The 26,930-nt window shown below is 42.1% G+C and overlaps 1 protein-coding gene across 2 annotated transcripts in view; it reads left to right on the top strand.

The window, feature by feature from the left end:
* tnr (tenascin R (restrictin, janusin)) overlaps positions 1 to 26,930 on the top strand; it is a 151,225-nt gene that overhangs the window by 86,273 nt on the left and 38,022 nt on the right. Inside the window, exons 3-11 of one of the 2 annotated variants that reach the window (XM_024391647.2) lie at positions 7,010 to 7,613; positions 7,923 to 8,399; positions 12,609 to 12,872; positions 15,587 to 15,702; positions 18,700 to 18,850; positions 21,118 to 21,387; positions 23,001 to 23,186; positions 23,968 to 24,057; positions 26,150 to 26,413. In XM_024391647.2, coding sequence (XP_024247415.2) covers positions 7,097 to 7,613; positions 7,923 to 8,399; positions 12,609 to 12,872; positions 15,587 to 15,702; positions 18,700 to 18,850; positions 21,118 to 21,387; positions 23,001 to 23,186; positions 23,968 to 24,057; positions 26,150 to 26,413 — 2,335 coding nt within the window. In that variant the 5' untranslated portion in view covers positions 7,010 to 7,096. Of the gene's footprint in view, positions 1 to 7,009; positions 7,614 to 7,922; positions 8,400 to 12,608; positions 12,873 to 15,586; positions 15,703 to 18,699; positions 18,851 to 21,117; positions 21,388 to 22,982; positions 23,187 to 23,967; positions 24,058 to 26,149; positions 26,414 to 26,930 lie in introns of both variants that reach the window. The other variant, XM_024391646.2, reaches the window with a different exon arrangement.

The following is a 26,930-nucleotide window of genomic DNA, read 5'->3' as shown; positions in this document are numbered from 1 at the left end:
ACAAAGTGTATAAAGATATGCAGAGCGTCGCCTCAGTGTTACAACAAGGATGCTATTCCCTGAGGGTGCCGGGTGACACTGTGATCTAGCACGGCACCAGGGAGGGAAGGAACATCAATGTCGCTCTCATATATAATGCAGCATGTGCTGTAATAGCTTGTGTAACCCCTCTTTAAGAACCTCTCAGTGTAATGGCAGCTGAATGAGAAATGAGAGCAAGGTGTTGTATAGACACATTTGACAAAAAGTATATTCCCGTCCGATGAAAGTTTTGAAGTTTATTAGAAGTATATATAAAACAAGAGTTAGCCTAGTAACATGATTTCTTTCTAACAATTATCCGGTCCTGGCTTTGTGGTGTATCCCAGCCTTCATATTCTTCTTCAATTTCTGAGAAATTGATCTTTGTGCCTTTTTGTCTAATATAAAACCTTACTGCAGGTAATTCAGAATGTCACTCATTGCACACTGAAAGGTTGCAATTGCAGCATCTCTGCTATCTCTTTATTACAGTATGATTTAGGCTTCTCAAGTTTTAATAAATAGGATTCTGTGTTATGTTAAGGGAAAGGTTCGTGTATTTCTTGACCTACACTTGTAACACCATGTAGTTTTCAGCATATTACTGTACATTTTCTTTTAATACTTCCCTACAGTGTTTCTCTATTGATGACGCATTAGATGGTAAACACACTCAGAGTCAGTGTCATAGGACAATTTCACAAAAAACACAAGAACCCCCCAGGGTTTTGATTATGATTACTGTTGATCAGATCAGACCCTGATGTACATTTTCCATTGGCATAACCATAAACATCATAAACAAATGTTTGCATATATTTAACAACATACAACAGTTGTACCAACCTACAACAATCTACCACTAACCTACAACAGAACAATGGTGTTACTTGTGTAATTTCACCATTACTATACAGGTATAAAATAACTGTAACATAATTAAATATATTTTTTGTTACATACTGTATATATTTGTACATTTTTATTTAGACAGTTCGAAACAGATGGGGAAGACAGTCAAGTTGGAGAACAGTAGGAAAGGTGGACACAGCGATTGAACCCCGTTCTGCAGTGGGGAGCAGTGTGACTGACCAGCAACGTTACGGCTAGCCCAAAGGCTCAGCACAGAATTCTATTTTTCAAACGTCCAGACATGCTATTTATTCCACTTGAGCTTTTGTCATACATGCTCCTTGTCCTGACATTTCAATCAAGCCCCAGGCGTCTTGGTACCTGTTCTCTGTGAGACTGAAAAGTGCTATTGGCCGTCAACAGACAGGAGTTATTTCATGGTCTAGCTTGATGGTAATGTTATGTTCAAGGTGAAAGTAGATGATCGGGACATAGGGGAGGCTCAGTACATTTGTTATTGGAATGGCTGCTTAAAATGCATGACAAGATTTGTGTTTTCATTATTGCCTGTGCTGATACTCTGCTTTTGTTCCTCTGTGATCTGTGATGAGGAGTGGAGCATTTGTCTCCAGTGAAAGTGAAGCACTCTACTGTCGACTCTCGTGAGTCATCCCTCCTCACTGCCTTCAATGCAACTTTATAAGAAAAGTTCTCTTTTTAGACCTCTCTCTCTCTCTCTACATCGTTAAGACAACCTGAATCTTTGCATAATCGGAGTATGCATATTTCAACTCTTCTCTTGTATCATCTCCATCCTGAGCCATGAAAAAGAAAGCTTTGGATGAAAAGGATATTCAGCTTATGGCTCTGAAAGAAAATACGTATCTGACTAAAATCAAGGCTTTTCAACTCTTTTTAAAACACACTTTTAAGCATGCTTTTGGGTGCACGGTGAAATTAAAATGACTTTCTTTTGGTGAATTATTTGCCTGCTCAGGTCACTTATTGATTTTTGTGTAGTGCTTGACAATGGCATCCCAAAGCTGTCGGTGCTTACTGATTGTCTTGTCAGAGTGTGTTGTCAGAGGGTGTACCCAAATGTGTATTATTTTAAAGTACAGTTTGTATATTTGATATTGTTTCTGGCAGCCAGTTTTATAGGGTTCATGATCATAAACTTTGAGCAGAATTGCTTTATGCCTCAGTGTTTTTTTTTATCATTCCAGCTAGCAGGGGGTTGAACTGGGAGAACCAATTCACATTCAATTTCCAGAGAAAATTACCACTTCCAGGAAAACTGACACTATTGTTTTCTGGTCATCTACCTTAGAAGGTTCTCTACTCACTTTCACACTACTAGTCATTACAAGATATAGCCTAAAATGGCAATATGCCATAGTAGTGCCAAAATAATTGCTCCCAGCTCCCACAGTGCCTCCTCACTTCCACCCGTTCAGCAGTAGGCAGCCCGGAGGCCGTAGGATTGTGAGTCGCCATGCTGTCAGTTCTCATTACAGCCAAGTCAGGAGGATGACCATTAAGTGCATCCAGGGCGGAAATGCGTGATAAAACACCTTGCTCTTGAAGAGTAAATTGAGATAGTCAATGGTGTTGCCCCGAGCCGTTGATCCTCATCCTCCTCTTTGTCGCTTCTAATTGAGAGGCATCCTAATTGAGGCCTGACAACAGGCCTTGATGAAACCCAATTGTCCCCAAACGATGTGGGCCCACTGCAAATGTAGAGACCTAAATACCTGAGGAAAACGTCCTATGACTCTGTAGTCTCTCTATACAACTTCAATACATTTAGCCCATATGATGCCTGAGCTGGAGAGCAGGGCAATGAGGGCATCAAATCAAATCAAAGTGTATTGTCACGTACACAGATTTTCAGATGTTATCGCGGGTGCAGTGAAATGCTTATGTTTCAACAGTAAAAAAGTAAAAAAATTAATTAAGAAATATCAGAACGAGCACCATCAGAACATGCAATATATAGCATATGGTGTGTATAGAGAATATTGGCAGTATATGAATAGAAAAGGTGTGTACAGAGTAGTTATGTAGGATGATCCATGACTAGAATACAGTATGTACATATAAAGTAGGTAAAACAGTATGTTTTTTACTCACAGTATGCATATTTGTGCAAATAAACGAAACTAAACTTGGTGTATCTCAGTTGCTGTGGCATAGATGAGCAAGACCATTATGCAAGTCCCATGTGTGTGGCTGAGAGTGAGTCAGAGAGCCATTCAGGGCCTTTTATTGAATAGGTCAATTTGACTATAAAACTACATGTAACACGTTTCACTTTAATCAAAGGAACCCTGCACTAGTTAATGGGTGTGAAAATAATTTTGTCCATTTGATTTATTTCTCATCTTTCTGGTTCTCATTAATTTGGTGGATTCGCTGGTTAGATCAAATCAAATCAAATTTATTTATATAGCCCTTCGTACATCAGCTGATATCTCAAAGTGCTGTACAGAAACCCAGCCTAAAACCCCAAACAGCAAGCAATGCAGGTGTAGAAGCACGGTGGCTAGGAAAAACTCCCTAGAAAGGCCAAAACCTAGGAAGAAACCTAGAGAGGAACCAGGCTATGTGGGGTGGCCACGGGTGGAGATTATAACAGAACATGGCCAAGATGTTCAAATGTTCATAAATGACCAGCATGGTCGAATAATAACAAGGCAGAACAGTTGAAACTGGAGCAGCAGCACAGTCAGGTGGAAGTTGAAACTGGAGCAGCAGCATGGCCAGGTGGACTGGGGACAGCAAGGAGTCATCATGTCAGGTAGTCCTGGGGCATGGTCCTAGGGCTCAGGTCAGTTGAAACTGGAACAGCAGCATGGCCAGGTGGACTGGGGACAGCAAGGAGTCATCATGTCAGGTAGTCCTGGAGCTCAGGTCCTAGGGCTCGGGTCCTCCGAGAGAGAGAAAGAAAGAGAGAAGGAGAGAATTAGAGAACGCACACTTAGATTCACACAGGACACCGAATAGGACAGGAGAAGTACTCCAGATATAACAAACTGACCCCAGCCCCCGACACATAAACTACTGCAGCATAAATACTGGAGGCTGAGACAGGAGGGGTCAGGAGACACTGTGGCCCCATCCGAGGTCACCCCGGACAGGGCCAAACAGGAAGGATATAACCCCACCCACTTTGCCAAAGCACAGCCCCCACACCACTAGAGGGATATCTTCAACCACCAACTTACCATCCTGAGACAAGGCTGAGTATAGCCCACAAAGATCTCCGCCACGGCACAACCCAAAGGGGGGCGCCACCCAGACAGGATGACCACAACAGTGAATCAACCCACTCAGGTGACGCACCCCCTCCAGGGACGGCATGAGAGAGCCCCAGTAAGCCAGTGACCCAGCCCCTGTAATAGGGTTAGAGGCAGAGAATCCCAGTGGAAAGAGGGGAACCGGCCAGGTCCTCTAAAATGAATTGTTCTCCCAGAGACAGCAAGGGCGGTTCGTTGCTCCAGAGCCTTTCCGTTCATCTTCCCACTCCTGGGCCAGACTACACTCAATCATATGACCCACTGAAGAGATGAGTCTTCAGTAAAGACTTAAAGGTTGAGACCGAGTTTGCGTCTCTGACATGGGTAGGCAGACCGTTCCATAAAAATGGAGCTCTATAGGAGAAAGCCCTGCCTCCAGCTGTTTGCTTAGAAATTCTAGGGACAATTAGGAGGCCTGCGTCTTGTGACCGTAGCGTACGTGTAGGTATGTACGGCAGGACCAAATCAGAGAGATAGGTAGGAGCAAGCCCATGTAATGCTTTGTAGGTTAGCAGTAAAACCTTGAAATCAGCCCTTGCTTTGACAGGAAGCCAGTGTAGAGAGGCTAGCACTGGAGTAATATGATCAAATTTTTTGGTTCTAGTCAGGATTCTAGCAGCCGTATTTAGCACTAACTGAAGTTTATTTAGTGCTTTATCCGGGTAGCCGGAAAATAGAGCATTGCAGTAGTCTAACCTAGAAGTGACAAAAGCATGGATTAATTTTTCTGCATCATTTTTGGACAGAAAGTTTCTGATTTTTGCAATGTTACGTAGATGGAAAAAGATGTCCTTGAAATGGTCTTGATATGTTCTTCAAAAGAGAGATCAGGGTCCAGAGTAACGCCGAGGTCCTTCACAGTTTTATTTGAGACGACTGTACAACCATTAAGATTAATTGTCAGATTCAACAGAATATCTCTTTGTTTCTTGGGACCTAGAACAAGCATCTCTGTTTTGTCCGAGTTTAATAGTAGAAAGTTTGCAGCCATCCACTTCCTTATGTCTGAAACACATGCTTCTAGCGAGGGCAATTTTGGGGCTTCACCATGTTTCATTGAAATGTACAGCTGTGTGTCATCCACATAGCAGTGAAAGTTTACATTATGTTTTCGAATAACATCCCCAAGAGGTAAAATATATAGTGAGAACAATAGTGGTCCTAAAACGGAACCTTGAGGAACACCGAAATTTACAGTTGATTTGTCAGAGGACAAACCATTCACAGAGACAAACTGATATCTTTCCGACAGATAAGATCTAAACCAGGCCAGAACTTGTCCGTGTAGACCAATTTGGGTTTCCAATCGCTCCAAAAGAATGTGGTGATCGATGGTATCAAAAGCGGCACTAAGGTCTAGGAGCACGAGGACAGATGCAGAGCCTCGGTCCGATGCCATTAAAATGTAATTTACCACCTTCACAAGTGCCAAGATGGCTTGGGTTTTTCACATGAGGACATTTCCTATTCTCTACGGGCGGGGGGAGGGGTTAAAAATGTACCTGTCCCAAGGCCAAAGTCATATATGATCACATAGCAGCTGAACCTAATATGTTACAGTATATCACAAAGTATATTTAAGCAATAAGGCACGAGGGGGTGTGGTATATGGCCAATATACCACGGCTAAGAGCTGTTCAATGCACAACGCAACGCGGAGTGCCTGGATACAGCCCTCAGCCGTGGAATATTGGCCATATACCACAAACCCCCGAGGTGCCTTATTGCTATTATAAACTGGTTACCAATGTAATTAGAGCAGTCAAAATATATGTTTTGTCATACCCGTGGTATAGGGTCTGATATACCATGGCTGTCAGCCAATCGGCATTCAGGGCTCGAACCACCCAGTTTATAATTGAATATATCTCCCAACTCTCAAATACCTGGAGTGACTTACACACCGTCTCGTCTTCAATTTTATAATGACTGTTTCAGTTCAGCACACATGCGCCAAGTCAGTTGTATGTTCTCACCCTGAGGGTGCAGTGCTCATAAGTAACCTTTAAAGATTAGCAGTAATGACATGAACTGCAAACCTCATGCCTGTGGTTGGTTTCAAATATGCAGTCTAGGGGAATTGCCCTGCTTTGTGATAAATTAAAAAAACAAGAGAATAATATGAAAGGTTGACTTCCCTTTTCAGTTTTAAAAAAATAAGCAGATTTTCAATCAGATATATTCTTTTGAAAAAGGCTTTAAGTATTCAGACTCCGCAGGCTTCTTGGCATGCTGTGTTTGACTTCCTAAAGATACATCTGAGAGACACAACCTTATACACTGTTCAATTTGTGTCCTCTAAAAAATGAATTGTTCTCCCATGAACAGAGAGCATGTGTCATTTAGTGTAAGTCTCACTTTTATTCTTCTGATTGAGCTTTGATAAAATACTTCATAGTTTTAGAAAAGCCCTCTGTCTAGTCTGTCTAACAGAGATGGTAAAATGTCATCGCAGATAATCACTTTCTGACCTGGGGCTTTTCTAGTTGGGAAGCAGTCCCTCAATGTGATTCATTCTGCGGTTTGTTCCTGTGAGAGGATTACAGTAGAAGGAAAAATCACTAAAGCCATGGCTCTATTGAATCCCTGTATCAACATGTTCTATGTGCTCAATATTTCGACATCCCTATCCTGTGGGAAAGATCAAATATTTGGTATTGTGTGCAGAAATATATTTAAGGGTTCTGAACATCCCATAAGCATCCAGTTCTTTTCCACAGCCAATTATTCTTTCACAATAGATCAAAGACTATTTTCAATTTTTGGAACAGAGGCAAACCCCAACACCCTACTCAACCACCCACCACAGTTTTTTAACTATTATCTCTTCCCTGTAGATCCTATCGGAAGTCTGCCGGTAAGCACGGTGGTGTCAGGAGAGCCCTATCTCTAGGTACGAGGCTCTAACGCCGTGGTGGTTCACCATGAGCCCTGTACGAGGCTGGCTGCTGGGCCAGGTTCTACTCCTTCTAGGGACCCAGGCTGCACTATCCCCGTCCGGCGAGGAGGGGAAGCTGGTCCGGACCATCAGGGTCAGACGACAGGCACCTTCAGATGGCCCCACCAGCCAATCTAACAACCAGACCATCAAGGAGCAGCCAATGGTCTTCAACCATGTGTACAACATCAACGTGCCCCTAGAGTCTCTGTGCTCAGTGGATCTGGACTCAGCAGTGCCTCTACCTAGCCAGGCCACCAGAGCGGCTGTGTCCAGTGGGGGTGGGGAGGGCGCCACAGAGTTCACAGAGCAGACAGTGGACGCAGACAGCCAGGTCACCTTCACCCACCGCATCAACATCCCCAAACAGGCCTGCGCCTGTCCTACAGCCAACATCGTGCAGCAGCTGGCCATCCGCATCGAAATGCTGGAGAGAGAGGTGTTGCTGCTGAGAGCCCAGTGCAGCTCTGGCAACTGTGGCTGTGGGGAGAGTTCAGCCATGGGTAAGTGCGGAACAATAGTACAGTTTGACAGTATTATTAGAGCTACTGTACCCTGGTCATAGGCTAATTTGAGGCCAATGTGGAATGTCAGGGTTTCATTTCATTCAGTTACTGAGCGTCTTGGTTTGAGTAGATAGCACCAGGATATGAAAGCCTGCCGATTTCTAGTGTTCATAGGTTTATTTTAGACTGTTATTTTGTAAAAAATAATAATAATAAATGTACACTGTTACAACAGATGATGTTGACATTAGAAAGCCATACAGTATCTTTAGTGATGTTGTTTTGTGTCCTCCTTTCTTCCTCTAGGACACCTGGACTATATTCCACAGTGCAGTGGCCATGGCAGCTTCAAAATGGACCTGTGTGGCTGTGTGTGTGAGGACGGCTGGACAGGCAAGAACTGCTCTGAGCCGCGTTGCCCAGACAACTGCTCCGGACAGGGAGTGTGTATGGAGGGTGAGTGTGTCTGTGACCGTGACTTCGGGGGGGACAACTGCTCAGAGCCCCGCTGCCCGGCGGACTGCTCCGGTCGAGGGCTGTGCATGGATGGGGAGTGTATCTGTGAGGAGAACTTCACTGGAGAGGACTGTACACTGGGTCGCTGCCTCAATGACTGTTCTGACCAGGGCCTGTGCACCAACGGAACCTGCCAGTGTCGCCCGGGATACGTAGGAGAAGACTGCTCCTTGGCCTACTGCGCCAACAACTGTAGTCAGAAGGGCATTTGTAAAGAAGGCTTCTGTGTCTGCCAAGATGGCTTCGTTGGAGAAGACTGCTCTGCAGGTGAGAGAAAAAGAAACCGTAGGAAAACATACAGTAGCTCCTCTGAGAGAGGTATTCATTTACTTACATACTTTTTACTATTGTAGTTTCCAAGAGTGGATATATATGGGTGGATATTTGGTTATTTGAGACAAGCCTCATTCACATTAACTATAAGCACTCGGTTACGTTGCGCCGGATGTCATTCACTTGAATGGTGACGGTCCTCAATGGAGTGGAATCACAATGACCCCTTGCGGTTGAAGGCTCCGTTGTGAGACAGATGCCACATACATCATTTTTTTCTAACTCTGTGTCTTCTTCAGTCCGGCCAGAGTAAGAGCAACTTGAAAAATAATAAAGTACTATTTTAATAATGGCTGCTGAGCCAATTACGTTATGACTGTTGCCTCCCGTTTTAGTTAATTTTAATGGTAATGACTTTTGTTTTGAGTATAATTATTAGGTGGAGGTCACTAGCTACAGTATAGCCTAGCTCAGGGTTCTCCAACCCCGTTCCTGGAGAGCTACCGTCCTGGTTTTCACTCCAACCCTAATCTAGCAAACCTGATTCTAATAATTAGCTGGTTGATAAGTGGAATCAGGTTAGTAACAACTGGGGTTGCAGTGGAAATCTACAGGACAGTAGCTTTCAAGGAATTAGATGGGAGAGCCCTGTCCTAGCTTTAGCTGCACTGTAAGATAGCTTGCCTTGCTAGAAGGTTATAGAAACAAGTTGAGGAGAAAGTAACTAAATAAAACAATATGTTTCTCCTGTTGTCACGCCAAGTTTATTTCTCTATTTGGTTAGGTCAGGGTGTGATTTGGGTGGGCATTCTAGTTTTCTGTTTCTTTGTTGGCCGGGTATGGTTCCCAATCAGAGGCAGCTGTCTATTGTTGTCTCTACACTTTCCACGCTGCGCTTTGGTCTCATTCCGACGACGAACGTAACACCCGTCTTGAATAAGAAGGTCATATTTTGCCATCTTCCAAAATCTCTGACAAGAGACTCTCCTCCACATTGTCTTGCGCTGTGGAACCCTATGCTCTCAATCCAGTAGCGGAGAATACAGGAAGATAAGATATTATGTCACAATGTAAATGGGGCATAAGGCTCTGCATCACATCATATCTAGAGATAGTGAATTTTCACAGGGGTTATGGTAAGCAGTCTTTTTTTAAAGAAAAGTTTATTTAACAAGTCAGTTACAAACAAATTCTTATTTACAATGATGGCCTAACCCAGCTGACGCTGGGCCAATTGTGCGCCACCCTATGGGCCTCGCAATCACAGACAGATGTGATACAGTCTCGATTTGAACCAGGGCCTCTAGCGACATCTTTTGCACTGAGATGCAGTGCCTTAGACCACTGCGCCACTCAGATCCCATTGGTTCTTTGGAGATATGTAAGCTTTTATTTTCTGGAAAACACTTCCAAGAACGGAATATTTCCAGATAATAGAAATGCTCTCCATGCAATAGCAGTTGAATCCACAGCGCTTGACCAAAAACAGGACTCCTGGAGTCAAACACCTCATGCAAATACCCTGTGCTTCTAACAGTAGCTATACAATTGGTGACGGCTCGCCGGTGTAACAGCATTCATTTGTCAAAAGTCACATTCACTGGGGAAGATGTGTCACATTAACCTATGCTGAGACAATATCTGAATCAAGCTAGCTTGGGTTCACAGCTATTTCTCAGTAAGGCTTCTGATCCCCCCCATTGCTGTAGACAGCTGTCATCTCACACGGGAAAGGAAAAAAAAGAACAAATCATATTACCTATCTACTACCTCGCTCCCTCTCATTTTCAGCAGGACCTGCCGAAGCCAAAATTGCTTATTTCTTTGCAATTAGATTTAAGTAGCAGAGGCACGTTTGGGGGAGGTAGCAGAATACAAAAATAGGCCATTCAATTACCAGGGCCTATTCAGGGCTCATAGGGTGGCAGGCATTGTAAGTGTTTCATATTATCAAAGTAGAAAAATCAGGATATGCTTTTGTGGCCCCGTTTTCTCCTGCTATGAGAATAATGAGACTATGGAATTGAAACAAATCAGCAGCATTCACATGATGAGTTTACCATTCAAAGTGCTATTCATCATTACTCCACCACTTTTGCAAATTATCCTATTGGAAAATAATTATGCGTGACTAAAAGGTTTTCAAAATAGTTTTTACCCCCCCCTCCCCCCAAAATAATATTTATACACCTAATGCAAATGGTTTGAAGTTTGTGCCAGAGAAATACAGGAGTTCTCACTAGTAGTCAGGTTGTATGTGAGCCTGTCCATCCTGTCACCTGTTGTTAACAGAGTTGTTCACTGACTGACAGCCACTTTCAGCCAGAGAGAACATATCAATGACCTTGACATCCAGAATACCAACAATATTGAATTAAACATATTTCTTGACAACACCTTCACTTCATACAGTAGCTCAGCTGCATTAAATGACAATAGATTTTAATTTTTTATATTCAGTCTTCATGACATCTGCATTTTGTATCACACTTTTCAATTATTACTCAACTTAACTGAGTGATGGTGGAGAGTAGGAATGTGTAATCAATAGCTCAATCCAGCAGAGATAGAAGTAGCTTTGCTTACCCTCCTCCAGAGCCATATGACATCACTGTGTCCTCATTAATGCTTTCACTCCAAAAAGTATATCTAACTCAACATTAGCTTCAATGTTATGGATCATTTTTAGGATAACCACATTTCTGTTGTTCATACAACGCTGTTTATTAGTACTGTTTATTACCTTGCATAATGTTAGCGTAATACAATGACCTATGACCTATTTATAATCCCATCTCTGATAAACAGTCCCTAAAGATTAAACTCCAATCACGCTTCTATAAGTACTCAAATTATCAGTCCAAACCCAATGCAACAATATGAGATGAGTTGAGGGAGTTCACCCCTTCTACTAATTGTGTTTTGTCCTAATGTACAATATTGGAGGGCCAACCGCTGCCCCATAAACAGGAGATCAGTCAAGCAGCGAAGGCTGTATCCTGTGAGCAATAACAAATTAAGTGGATGGAAACAAAAAACAGTGATGTGATGTGGTCCTCAGCTGTGCTGTGGGGCCTTGGCCTCATCATGCCAGCATTCTGACCCTCATGACCCCAGTGTAACACAGTGCAGCGGTGCAGTGGTTCACTCCCCTCCTCTCTCTGTTGATCTAGGATGGATCATCCATCCCAATGAAAGTCTGATTAATGAGAGGCAGACATAGCACTGGAGGGAGGGCCTGTCCTGGCTCAAATAATGCATCCTAAATGGTACCCTATTCCCTTTATAGTGCACTTCTTTTGACCATGGTCCACAGTAGTGCACTATTAAGAGAATAGGGTGCCTATTGGGATGTACCCAAAGCCCTTCAGCAGGACCGCTGTTCTAAGCATCTAGACACTGCTTCACGTGGGCACTCTCTCGTGGGTGTCCTTCATTCTGTTGGAAGGCTTAGTTACAGTGCTCACTCCCTATAACCCATATCAATCACTTTACCACTGGTTCACTTTTTTGTGTCTTACTTAAGACTGAATCTGGTCCATGCGATTAATCTTCCTAAGTGAATGCCGCAGGAGTTTTCCTCACTCCAGGGTCAGTCTTGAGGAGGAGGCAGGCTCGGTTCCATCTGTCGTGTTCGTGTGGAAGTAACTCAAACGCTTCCTCGAGTCCCTCAACGGCTCCCCTAGGAGGGCTTAATGCTCCACCACCACCACTACCACTGAGCCCAATCTACAGAGTAAAGTCCCACATCACTAGCTGCCTTCAGGACAAGATCTGTTACTCACTTTCTCTGATTGAGCTATAAACTTATCCACTCTTGTTGATGCAGGGCTTCATTTGCATTCTACACTCAAACCCTCTCAGGTTTATAGCCTGGCTCTGTCTCTGTTGCCCACAAGAACATCAAAGCCTTCCACGAATCCAAACTCATATGCAATCTTAGTTGTGGTGGTTGCCCCACTGGTGTATTGTAAGTTAAAATGAACAGGTCTTGCACTGTTTGTTTTCTCTGCATGTTGAGTGATGCTATTCCAACACGAAATTGGAAGTCAAGTGCAAATCAGAATCTGTTGTTTTTGTAGGTGGGTCAAGTGGGACTGAACAATAATGAATAAGATCACCTGCTGGATGTAATGTAATGCATGTTCCTGCAAGGTTGCAAGGTTTTGATTTCACACTATGCAAATTACATCTCACCCACAGTGGCTCCGGCTCTGAACCTGCGCATGCGGGGAGTGACGGAGCATACCATTGACCTGGAGTGGGAGGGGTCAGTGTTGATGACGGACTACCTGGTCACCTACGTGGCCACCAGCCCAGGTGGGGTCCAGCTGGAGATCAGGATCCCTGGGAACACCACCACCTGCAGTATCCCAGACCTGGAGCCTGGCATCGAGTACAACATCAACGTCTACGCTGTGCTCAACAACGTCATCAGTGCCCCTACCAACACTCAGGTGTCAACCTGTGAGTACAACAGGCAGCCATTTTCTATAATTATATTCAGGCCTCATCATGCCAAGTGGACCTCTGCTTAAAGGGGAAATCTGGTGATTTATAATTGGCATTCTTCAAGAATCAATGGGTAGGCCTGTATATAAATAATAACACATGATCTAAATGTATGTAACAAATGCAGAGTAGTCCTTTAAGTCCTCCACAATGTATTTATTTTCTGCTTAGTTTTCCTGGATACTGTGAAATATCCATGCACTTAAAGTCCACCTTCAAACAAAGTAACCATATCATACATTATCCTAGGTATACAGTGCCTTGCGAAAGTATTCGGCCCCCTTGAACTTTGCGACCTTTTGCCACATTTCAGGCTTCAAACATAAAGATATAAAACTGTATTTTTTTGTGAAGAATCAACAACAAGTGGGACACAATCATGAAGTGGAACATTTTTTAACAAATAACAAATCAAAACTGAAAAATTGGGCGTGCAAAATTATTCAGCCCCTTTACTTTCAGTGCAGCAAACTCTCTCCAGAAGTTCAGTGAGGATCTCTGAATGATCCAATGTTGACCTAAATGACTAATGATGATAAATACAATCCACCTGTGTGTAATCAAGTCTCCGTATAAATGCACCTGCACTGTGATAGTCTCAGAGGTCCGTTAAAAGTGCAGAGAGCATCATGAAGAACAAGGAACACACCAGGCAGTTCCGAGATACTGTTGTGAAGAAGTTTAAAGCCGGATTTGGATACAAAAAGATTTCCCAAGCTTTAACCATCCCAAGGAGCACTGTGCAAGCGATAATATTGAAATGGAAGGAGTATCAGACCACTGCAAATCTACCAAGACCTGGCCGTCCCTCTAAACTTTCAGCTCATACAAGGAGAAGACTGATCAGAGATGCAGCCAAGAGGCCCATGATCACTCTGGATGAACTGCAGAGATCTACAGCTGAGGTGGGAGACTCTGTCCATAGGACAACAATTAGTCATATATTGCACAAATCTGGCCTTTATGGAAGAGTGGCAAGAAGAAAGCCATTTCTTAAAGATATCCATAAAAAGTGTCGTTTAAAGTTTGCCACAAGCCACCTGGGAGAAACACCAAACATGTGGAAGAAGGTGCTCTGGTCAGATGAAACCAAAATTGAACTTTTTGGCAACAATGCAAAACGTTATGTTTGGCGTAAAAGCAACACAGCTCATCACCCTGAACACAACATCCCCACTGTCAAACATGGTGGTGGCACATCATAGTTTGGGCCTGCTTTTCTTCAGCAGGGACAGGGAAGATGGTTAAAATTGATGGGAAGATGGATGGAGCCAAATACAGGACCATTCTGGAAGAAAACCTGATGGAGTCAGCAAAAGACCTGAGACTGGGACAGAGATTTGTCTTCCAACAAGACAATGATCCAAAACATAAAGCAAAATCTACAATGGAATGGTTCAAAAATAAACATATCCAGGTGTTAGAATGGCCAAGTCAAAGTCCAGACCTGAATCCAATTGAGAATCTGTGGAAAGAACTGAAAACTGCTGTTCACAAATGCTCTCCATCCAACCTCACTGAGCTCGAGCTGTTTTGCAAGGAGGAATGGGAAAAATTTCAGTCTCTCGATGTGCAAAACTGATAGAGACATACCCCAAGCGACTTACAGCTGTAATCGCAGCAAAAGGTGGCGCTACAAAGTATTAACTTAAGGGGGCTGAATAATTTTGCACGCCCAATTTTTCAGTTTTTGATTTGTTAAAAAAGTTTGAAATATCCAATAAATGTCGTTCCACTTCATGATTGTGTCCCACTTGTTGTTGATTCTTCACAAAAAAATACAGTTTTATATCTTTATGTTTGAAGCCTGAAATGTGGCAAAAGGTCGCAAAGTTCAAGGGGGCCGAATACTTTCGCAAGGCACTGTACATCTTGTCCTCACTTAAAAATGTTTAAAGTTTTTGACAACAACAATACAAAAACTCCCATATACGTTCACAGCCACATCTTGAGTGAAATCTTGTTGGAAGGAGGACAGGCATTTTTGCCTACAGGATGTGACTAGACTCCTGCCACCTGCTGGGTATAAATGTCAGATGGGCAAATTGCTGCAGTCTCTTAGTTTCCATTCAATGCTTCTCAGACATATGCAAAACTCTCACTCCGGCCCAGAATAGAAAGCGTTTTTTTTAAACAGTAAACATTCAATTATCTGTCATGGAATGATTGGGCCTTCGCTAAAAATTACAATTCCCATCGGCAGGCAGCACTCCTAGTTCTGATATGATCACACATTTTGAGTATGTTCATGCAATTCTGCTCAAGCTTTTTTCTCACTATAATACAATATATTTGTGAAGCTTTACATAGTTAGTTCTTTGCATATCTATTTTTGTCCTTCTGATTAAGACTGATCTAGTGTATTTGGAAATGTTGTTTTCATGATGATGTGTTTATAGATCAAAGCTTACCCAATGAGGAAAATGTTTACATAGGGGCTATGCTAACTACCACAGTATTCAACAGTTTGTTTAAAAGCAATGGATGTGCACCTGCTGCCTGGCCTGCCCTCCACTATGAAAGACACATGGTTTAACCACAGGGTGGGTGGGGTATTCTTCCCCCTGCACCTGTTCCCAGAGAGGAATTGTCTCTGCCTTTGTAAAAAGGGTGATTTATTGAGCATACAGAAGATGGACGCCTATAATACATCTCTCCTTGCCTCCTAGATCTCTCAAATCCAGACGGTTTACTCTTCAAATCCATCACAGAGACGTCAGTGGAGGTGCAGTGGCAACCTTTCTACTACTCCTTTGATGGCTGGGAAATAAGCTTCATTCCCAAGGTAAGGTTTCACAGGCAGAGAGGACAGATGTGGATGAATATTCATCTTTAGCCACATACTGTAAATAAAGCATTTGAACGAATGCAGAGTAAATAGTACAGGGTAGATATGATTTGTTACTTTGTACCTACAATTGCTGGAATCCCCTATCATGCAAATAATCTGTCTCTGTCTACGGATTTGGGTAAACATATTTCAGGGTTTGGAACCAGTTCAGGTAACAAAACCTGAAAAGACGAATCAAAACCAGGAACCAAAGTGATCTATACTGTTCCGTAACAGAACCGTTATTTTCAAATCATCGGAACTGGTTAATAATAATGCTATTTTACATTCCAAGCATTTTGCCCCCACAAAAAACGCTACAACGCAAAGTCCTCTGTCACTCAGAAATGTATTCCAGTGTGTGTGCGTGTACCCAGATAGCAATGAGGAATCGGCCCAGAAGCGGCCTTCTTCCGGGTGGCAGGAAATGATTGAATCGGCCCGGAATCGGGTGTCGGACTCGGTTGCAATCAAAATGAATGACTGCCCAGAATAGGCGCAAGTACATCGGGCTGTTTCTGTCTACCGGAATTCAGCCAACTTTGCCTGCATCTTACCAGAATCCCCTCAGAATTTTTATAAATGTATACAAAATGACTGGTTAGAGCCAGTTTGCGCTGTTCTGTGAAGGGAGTAGTACACAGTGTTGTACGAGATCTTCCGTTTCTTGGCAATTTCTCATATGGAATAGCCTTCATTTCTCAGAACAAGAATAGACTGATGAGTTTCGGAGGAAAGGCCATTTTGAACCTGTAATCAAACCCACAAATACTGATGCTCCAGATACTCAACTAGTCTAAAGAAGGCCAGTTTTATTGCTTCTTTAATCAGGACAACAGTTTTCAGCTGTACTAACCTAATTGCAAAAGGGTTTTCTAATGATCAATTAGCCTTATAAAACTTGAATTAGCAAACACAACGTGCCATTGGAACATAGGAGCAATGGTTGCTGATAATGGGCCTCTGTACGCCTCTGTACAGTAGATATTCCATAAAAAAATCTGCCGTTTCCAGCTACAATAGTCATTTACAACATTAACAATATCTACACTGTCTTTCTGATCAATTTGATGTTATTTTAATGGGCTTTTCTTTCAACAACAAGGACATTTCTAATTGACCCCAAACTTTTGAAAGGTAGTGTACATATGCAGCTTCCCCATGGAGATGAAAACATTCAGTCACTGTGGCTTCAAAACATTCAGAACATGGTTGGCGATGTTCTGGGAAGAGCAACGTGACTCTGTACATGGCAGTATGCTGAAGAGCAACAAATACAAAAACAACAACAAACTGTACGATAAAACCTGTCTTTGTCAGCTCAGGTGAGTTCTATCTCAGGAAGCTTTTTTTTTATACCAACTTTATATTGCCAAACCAAATTTAACATGCACTTTTGATATGCCAATCCTTGGCTAGAATTTGACTCTCGGATTGTTGAAAAAAGTGGAACATTTTGGGAGGGGGATTGATTTCTCACCGTTCAACTTAAAGTCTCTGTCAAATTAGATGATGGATTGCCCAAGGCTTATTGACGATTAGGTGGATCAGCAAGCAGGAGCCGTCTTCAAACTCATAACCATAATAGCTACAGGTTCAAAGTTAGGAGAGCTTTCCCTTTAATTCCCTCTATAAACACAAGGTACTCTAATCCTCAGTACCTCTCTCCATAATTGGCTTTCTCATTTAGGTGTTCCCGGCTAGGAAGGATAGAAGTTTGGCTGGGCTCAAAGACTTTAAGCCTGGGGCTTTTAGATGAAACGCATAAATGCCATGGACATTAACTTGGAAAGCTTTTTTGGAGGTGACAGGCTATGAATACCAAATGGCATGGGAGTAGTTGGGTCACAGTGCACTTCAATCTACATCATTTGGTGTGATTCTGTCTAAGAGACTGTCTGCTATCTATCTCCTTCCCCATAAGGGTTTGAGGGGTTCAAGCTCAACGTCAACACTTGGGAAATCATATTAGGAGTCAGAGTCTCAACCTCTGTGGGTTTAATCCAAAGCGCCCTGAAACTTGACAATATCGTAATGGATGTGAGCAGAAAAGCAGCGACTAGTGACAAACAAGAGTTCACAGTGCCAAAAGCAATGAGAGATGAGGGCTCACCCACACTACACCAACAGCAGTTATCTGAGACAAGGTAGCCTGGCAATATTACATATTCACAGTTGTTTACACAATATACCATACCAATGTACTTATCAGGGTTGTTCACTTTTCAATCATCCAGTCAGGGAGTCTCAATCAATCAATCAATCAATCAATCAATCAATCAATCTATCTATCTATCTATCTATCTATCTATCTATCTATCTATCTATCTATCTATCTATCTATCTATCTATCTATCTATCTATCTATCTATCTATCTATCTATCTATCTATCTATCTATCTATCTATCTATCTATCTATCTATCTATCAATCTATCTATCTATCTATCTATCTATCTATCTATCTATCTATTATCTATCATGTGGATCACCCTTTTTACAATGTAATTTATCACAGAACTCTTAACAAGACCTCGAGCTTAACTGCCAAACGAACAACTAACTCGAGCTGAATTTATCATAGTCAGTCACAATATTATATTTATGGATGCCATAGCTTGGTGCTCGTCAGAGCAGTGAGGGTTGAGGTTTGTTCAGATCCTTCCCCTGCACTACCGTCTGTCCAGGAGTAGCCCAGGTGGAACCATAAATCACTCCTGCACGGGCAGCAGGTGGGGTTGTTTACCTGTGTATGTATATTATAGTGAAGACACAATGTGTGTCCCAAATTGCACCCTGTTCCTTTTATAGCACACTACTTTTGACCAGAGCCTATGATAAGTAGTGCACTATATAGGGAATAGGATTCCATTTGGAAACCATACTATGTACTGTATGACAAGAGGAGCCCAAGTGAAGCCAAAGCGTTATGCTCGTTTGTGTTCTCTGACAGGACAATGATGGAGGGATGACAGCCCAGCTACCCAGCACCATCACTTCGTTCCACCAGACAGGCCTGAGGCCAGGGGAGGAGTACACCGTCAACCTGGTAGCTCTGAGGGACCAAGGCCGCAGCCAGCCTGTATCCGCCACCGTCACCACATGTATGTATGGTGCTGTGATTTCTCAAATCTCACCAAACCATAATTCACAAACTTCTATCTATCTAATATGTCCATAAACATTTGGTTGTTGAAATATCCCTGCTGGTAGGTTTTTGAGGGCGTAGACCTGTGGGTGTCTTGTGTATGGCATCCATATTAGGAAGTCCCACAGTTTTCAGACTTAAACTCCCACAGTTGGTCCACAGTTTCCATATACCTACTGCAGCTTTTGTTTCTGTATTATCCCCATGTCACTGAAAATGAGTCTCTTTGTCGCTGTTGTCTCCACAGGATGTGTTCCCTACCCTGCTCTTTCCATGTGATAGTCTTCAGGCTAATCAGTGGAGCTCAGAAAAAGACCACTCAAGATGTGGGGGACTCACACATACACATCTCACATACACTACATGCATCACATGGCTGAGACTAATGGGAAATGTCACCTTGACGAATGACTTGGTCTGCCAGCAATTATGCACTTAATGTAAACTTCACCCGGGAATTCCTCAGACTGACAGTTCCAGACAGTGGGATTAGATTCAATTGAACTTTTCCATAACAATTCAAATTACGTGTCCGCAGTGAAAACACCATTAATTTTCCAACACAGGCCCACTGTCGGTTGTAATTAAGGCATTCATAATTCATGAGCCTTCATACATTTTTCCCCATGTCCACCCACAGATACCTTATTGGATAAAGAAAGACAAATTTGAAGTCACTCAATTATTTATAGGTGTAAAGATTTAGCCATCCTTCTTTGAGGAAAGAAAAAAAAGAGAGAAAGATACCAAACTTCTGGTGAGGGAATGAGGGAATTCATTCTTGGCCAAGAATCTTGAAACCCCTAGTGTGAACTTTGAGAAAACACAGCAAACGGTTTTCTGTCTGGTTTATCACATTAATAGTTTAGCAGTCAATTACAGTAGGTGTTTCAGGTGTTAATCTTCAGGTCAGAAGAAATGGATGCGGTTTAGCTTAGTTACAAGGCCTTTTGAAGCAGCAGATGTTCCCTGCAGAAAAACGAGTAAATTACAAGGACAGCCAATTAGCACTCTCTGAGAGAAACGTGACCAATCAGAGGGCAACACTTTGACATTGGTCCCTCACAGAATGACAACGCTATAAAAGTAGTGTACTGTTCAGTCGAGCTAACTACACTGCAGCAAATGTTCCTCCACCTCCAATAACATTTAGTTGTTTATGCTTGTATAACCAACAGCAGCATTTGTTTTCTCAGATGTAATCAAATTATTTAACAATCCACACAATTGCCATGGAAACCATTTGATTATTAGGTTTATTTTTGTAGTTATTTTAGTAATGCCCCAAGTCTCTTGATTTGTTTTACATGGTCAGCAATTACTAAACTGCATTCCCTGCCTATCATGACACAAGGCGAGACCCAGATGCAGACACAGGAGGCAGATGTTTGGAGTCTTACAATATTTATTAATCCATTAGGGGAAGGCAAGAGAATGGTCTTGGACAAGCAAAAGGGTCAAAACCAGTTCAGAGTCCAAAAGGTACCAAAGGGCAGGCAGAATCAAGATCAGGGCAGGCAGGATGATCAGGCAGGCGGAAAAGTAGTCCATAGTCAGGCAGGGGTCAAAACCGGCTCAAAACCGGGAAGACTATCAAAAAGAGAATGGCAAAAGGAAAAACACGCAGGAAAGACACACGGGAAAACACGCTGGTTGACTTGACTAACATACAAGACGAACTGGCACAGAAAGACAGGAAACACAGGGATAAATACACTGGGGAAAATAAGCCACTCCTGTAGGTGGTGGAGACACAGGAACAGGTGAAACAGATCAGGGCGTGACACTGCCAGCCCCTCCATTTTACTTCTCTAAATGTGATTCAAATTTCAAAAAGGCACTCAGGCGAACATCTGATATACTCTACATGTATCTTGTTGCAGGTGCATCATGGGAACAGCGATAATTTCAAAGAAAAGAGAAACCCATACACTGCTCTTGCTTGTATAACTTATTTTTTATTGAAGCTTATGTTTCTAAATGTGCAAAGCAATGGTTTTAATTCATTCTGGTGCTACTTGGTACAACAATAGTCATGTAGAACGTGCCTCTTGCAGTATTAGTGTGAACTGTATAGGTGCTTAAATGGCACCCTATCCCTTATATAGAACCCTATGTGTCTGGGTCAAAAGTAGCACACTACATAGGGAATAGGGTATGATTTTGGAATCACTTTAGATCATGAACCTTGTCATGTAGATTTACCTCACCTGTCCCCTACAGTGATTGATGGGCCGACACAGCTGATAGTGCGTGATGTCTCGGACTCGGTGGCCTTCGTGGAGTGGACCAATCCCAAGGCCAAGATGGACCAGATAGTGCTGCGTTATGGCCTGGTAGGAGAGGATAGTCCCAAGACCACTTTCCGTCTGCAGCCCACCCTCAGCCAGTACTCCCTGCAGATGCTGAGGCCAGGCTCGCGCTATGAGGTGTCCATCAGTGGAGTTCGCAAGGGCAATGAGAGTGGAACAATCTCCACAGAATTCAGCACCGGTGAGGACCGTACAACAATAGGACCGTACTGTACAAGCAGCTGCTTCCCCATTATTGTGTTTGATGCAATAAGATGTTTTCTTGTGAATACATACAGCACTATAGACGCATCCATCGAATATACACTACCGTTCAAAAGTTTGGGGTCATTTAGAAATGTCCTTGTTTTTGAAAGAAAATCACATTTTTTGTCCATTAGAATAACATTGAATTGAACAGAAATACAGTCTAGACATTCCATTTTAAGTGGAATATCTGAATAGGCGTACAGAGGCCCATTATCAGCAACCATCACTCCTGTGTTCCAATGGCACGTTGTGTTAGCTAATCCAAGTTTATAATTTTAAAAAGCTAATTGATCATTAGAAAACCTTTTGCAATTATGTTAGCACAACTGAAAACTGTTGTGCTGATTAAAGAAGCAATACAACTGGCCTTCTTTAGACTAGTTGAGTATCTGGAGCATCAGCATTTGTGGGTTTGATTAAAGGCTCAAAATGACCCGAAACAAAGGACTTTCTTCTGAAACTTCTGAAGGCTATTCCATGTGAGAAATTGCCAAGAAACTGAAGATCTCGTACAACGGCGTGTACTACTCCCTTCACAGAACAGCGCAAACTGGCAATAACCAGAATAGAAAGAGGAGTGTGAGGCCCCGGGGGACAACTGATCAAGAGGACAAGTATTTTAGAGTGTCTAGTTTGAGAAACAGACGCCTCACAAGTCCTCAACTGTCAGATTCATTAAATAGTACCGGCAAAACACCCGTCTCAATATCATCAGCGAAGTGGCGACTCCGGGATGCTGGACTTTTAGGCAGAGTTGCAAAGAAAAAGCCATGTCTCAGACTGGCCAATAAAAATAAAAAGATTAAGATGGGCAAAAGAACACAGACACTGGACAGAGGAACTTTGCATCCCAGAGTCACCTCTTCACTGTTTACGTTGAGACTGGTGTTTCCCACTCCTTTTTCTATCCTGGTTAGGGCCAGTTTGCACTGTTCTGTGAATGGAGTAGTACGCAGTGTTGTATGAGATCTTCAGTTTCTTGGCAATTTCTCGCATGGAAAAACTTTCATCTCAGAATAAGAATGTACTGACGAGTTTCAGAAGAAAGTCCTTTGTTTCTGGCCATTATCCATGTAAAAGGATAAACTTGGATTAGCTAACACAACGTGCCATTGGAACACAGGGGTGATGGTTGCTGATAATGAGCCACTGTACGCCTATGTAAAAATCAGCCGTTTCCAGCTACAATAGTCATTTACAACATTAACAATGTCTACATTGTATTTATGATTAATTTGATGTTATTTTAATGGACGAGAAATGTGCTTTTCTTTCAAAAACAAGGACATTTCTAAGTGACCCCAAACTTTTGAACAGTAGTGTAGAACCTACTGTACTCTTGGCTCTTGACATTTTCACAATGTCTTCTCTGACAAATACAGTAAAGAATGGCATAGAAATAGTCATTTGTAATTTTATTTCTATGGTCATATCATCCTTTTTTACGATCTGACTTGCTGATGAAACTGCACGTGGAAACTATGTCTCACTTCTGATGATTGGTCTCAGTGGCCCCAACATTGTCAGTTCTGGTGTTCCTCTCAGAGATCGACGCGCCCAAGAACTTGCGAGTGCTGTCCAAGTTCTCCACCACCCTGGAGCTGGAGTGGGACAACAGCGAGGCGGAGGTAGAGGGGTACCAGGTGGTCTACAGCACCCTAGCAGGGGACCAATACGAAAAAGTCATTGTCCCACTCAACGATGGACCCACCAGCAAGACCACACTCACAAGTGGGGATAACTTGAGTTTTTGTTACACCTCTGTTTTTAGGACAAAATGTTGCTTACTCATGATTCACAATAGTGGCATTGTGTAGTATGATAAGGATGTCTGTTGAACGACCGAGTGAGAAACGTTGTACACTTTATTAAAACATTTTAACTAAAGAGTATTAACAAGTTGCCGACATGAACAGTTTTCAGATATGTGGGAAACGGTATGGTGTCGGGCTTACGTAAAGGGCATATCAGAATAAGGGAAGGCCTTTTCTTGCGCGGGATGACAGCAATCAATGCTCTCCTCTCTCCATTTCTGTAACCTGATAAGCTTACTGTTGTAATATCGAATGTGACTCTGATTAATTATGCTTTTGGAAAAAGGTTAGCAGAATTTTTAAGAAAACATATAGATAGACATGGTTTGTTGCAAGCCCTTCATTATTAATGCAGTTTTTAATAGGCAGTTCTCAAAGGCTCCATCTGCCTGCTCATTTTTCCTCTTTAATATCATCATACTGTATTGTCTGCCGGGGTATTGTATGGAGATATAAATTCACATAACCAGCTTGTGTTTATGGTTTTCTATTCATATACAAATTAAAATCAATAGTTGTTGAGGTATTGTCTATGTTTTGTCTCTGTCGTTGTCAATCTGTCATATTCTCATTCTCATTCTCATTCTCATTCTCATTCTCATTCTCATTCTCCTCTCCTCTCCTCTCTCCTCTCCTCTCCTCTCCTCTCCTCTCCTCTCCTCTCCTCTCCTCTCCTCTCCTCTCCTCTCCTCTCACAGACTTGTTGCCAGGTACAGAGTATGGCATTGGCATATCGGCTATGCTTGGCACCAACCAGAGTTTTCCTGCCACAATGAATGCCAGAACTGGTAAGCGAGTTAATCGCCTGGCTCATCTGTGCAAATCAGTGATCTGACACAGAAAATCACAACTACCAGTATCAGTAAATAGAAATTCACCACCCTGTTCTCTTTTGTTTCTTACATGTTTTGTTTGTTTGAATTTCATTGAAGCGTGAAAGAAAATCATGTCAAAATACCGATTTGCAGTGCCTTCATACCCCTTTACTAATTCCACATTTTTTCGTGATACAACCTGAATTGTCTCACCCATCTACACACATTACCTCATAATGGCAAAGTGAAAACATGTTTTTAGAAATGTTAGCAAATATATTGAAAATGAAATACTGCAATATCTCATTTACATATATTTTCACACCCCTGAGTCAATACATTTTGGAATCACATTTGGCAGCCATTACAGCTGTGAGTCTTTCTGGGTAAGTCTCTAAGAGCTTTGCACACCTGGATTGTACAATATTTGCACATTATTCTTGAAAGATTCTTCAATCTCTGTCAAGTTGGTTGATGAGCATTGCTATACAGGCATTTTCATGTCTTACCATAGATTTCTAAGCCGATTTAAGTCAAAACTGTAACTAGGCCACTCAGGAACATACAATGTTGTCTTGGTAAGCAACCAGTGTATATTTGTGCCTTTTTTTTAGGTTATTGTCCTGCTGAAAGGTCAATTGGTCTCCCAGTGTCTGTTGGAAAGCAGACTTAACCAGGCTTTCCTCTATGATTTTGCCTGTGCTTAGCTCCATTTAGTTTATTTTTACCCTAGGAAAGTCCCTAGTCCTTGCCGATGACAAACATACCCTTGACATGTTGCAGCCACCACCATACTTGAAAATATGAAGAGTAGTACTCAGTGATGTGTTGTGTTGGATTTGCCCCAAACATAATGCTTTGTAACCAGGACATAAAATTAATTTCTTTACCACATTTTTTGCAGTTTTAATTTATGCCTTATTTCAAACATGATGCACGTTTTGGAATGTTTTCTTCTTTGCAGGCTTCCTTCTTTTTATTGTTTCATTTAGGTTAGTATTGGTGGATTAACTATAATGTCATTGATCCATCCTCAGTTTTCTCCTATCACAGCAATTAAACTCTGTAACTGTTTCAAATCCACCAAATTCACCATCATGGTGAAATCCCTGAGTGTTTTTCTCCCTCACCGGCAACTGAGTTAGGAAGGATGCCTGTATCTTGTAGTGACTGGGTGTATTAATACACCATCCAAAGTGTAATTAATATCTGCACCATGCTCAAAGGGATATTCAATGTCTGCCTTTTTAGTACCCATCTACCAATAGGTGCCCTTTGTGAGACATTGGAAAACCTCCCAGGTCTTTGTGGTTGAATCTGTGTTTGAAATTCACTGCTCGACTGAGGGACCTTACAGATAATTGTTTTTATGGGGTTCAGCAATGGGGTAGTCATTCAAAAATTATTATTGCACACAGAGGGAATGGGAATACCTAGTCCGTTGCACAACTGAATACATTCAATTGCAATGTGTCTTCCGCATTTAACCTAACCTTTCTGAATCATTGTTGTCGGGGGTTAACTGACTTGCTCAATGGCAGAACGGCAGAGTTTTCCAACTTGCTGGCTCAGGGATTTGAACCAGCGACCTTTTAGTTACTCACCCAATGCTCTTAGTCCATGCAACTTATTATGTGACTTGTTAACTTTATTTTTACTCCTGAACTTATTTATGCTTTCCATAACAAAGGGGTTGAATACTTATTGACTCAAGACATTTCACCTTATATTTTTTTATTCATGTGTTTAAAAAAAAACTAAAAAGATAGTTCCACTTTGATGTTATGTGTAGGCCAGTGACAAGAAATCTCAATTTAATCAAATTTAGATTCAGGCTGTAACACAACAAAATGTGGAATAAGTCAAGAGGTGTGAATACTTTCTGAAGGCACCTGTATACTGTATGTGTATTTTTGTCTCTGTTTTAATTAGCTGCACTAAATCAAATTCTTTACAACTTTGGTTGGTATGGCAATCAAGAATTGAATCTTAAATACAAATTGTTTTATTGGTCTGTTCACTATATGTTGATTATACTTGAACTACTCATTACTGTGCGTTTCAGGTCTAGATGTCCCCATGGACCTAACTGTGACAGCGTCCACAGACAACACCATCACCCTGCTGTGGGGGGTGGTACAGGGGCCTATCGACCACTACATGGTCACCTACACCTCCTCATCTGGCCTGACCACGGAGGTGACCATCCCCAAGGACGTGACCACCACCACGCTCAATGACCTGGAGCCAGGCACAGAATACACCATCACTGTAGCTGCCCAGAGGGGAAGGCAGCAGAGCACTGCAGCCACCATCGATGGCTTCACAGGTACTGAAAGTGTACTGTACCAGGACCAAGTAACTGACATTATATTCTACTATTATGAATAGCAGAGGTGAAAGTAGTCTAAACATAGCAATAGCATTTACCCAGTGGTTGAAAAAGTACCCAATTGTAATACTTGAGTAAAAGTATAGATACCTTAATAGAAAGTTACTGAAATAAAAGTGGAAGTCACCCAGTGAAATACTACTTGAGTAAAAGTCAAAAAGTATTTGGTTCTAAATATACTTAAGTATCAAAAGTAAAACTATAAATCATTTCAAATTGCTTATATTGAGAAAAACAGATGGCACCATTTTGTTATTTTTAAAATGTATGGATAGCCAGGGGCACACTCCAACACTCAGACATAATTTATAAAAGATGCATTTGTGTTTAGTAAGTCCACCAGATCAGAAGCAGTAGGGATGACCAGGGATGTTCTCTTGATAAGTGTGTCAATTGGACCATTTTCCTGTCCCGTTAAGCATTCAAAATGTAACAAGTGCTTCTGGGTGTCATG

This window comes from Oncorhynchus tshawytscha, linkage group LG28 (genome assembly GCF_018296145.1).
Source record: "Oncorhynchus tshawytscha isolate Ot180627B linkage group LG28, Otsh_v2.0, whole genome shotgun sequence".
Lineage (NCBI taxonomy): Eukaryota > Metazoa > Chordata > Actinopteri > Salmoniformes > Salmonidae > Oncorhynchus > Oncorhynchus tshawytscha.
This window is presented reverse-complemented; position numbering and strand designations above follow the sequence as displayed.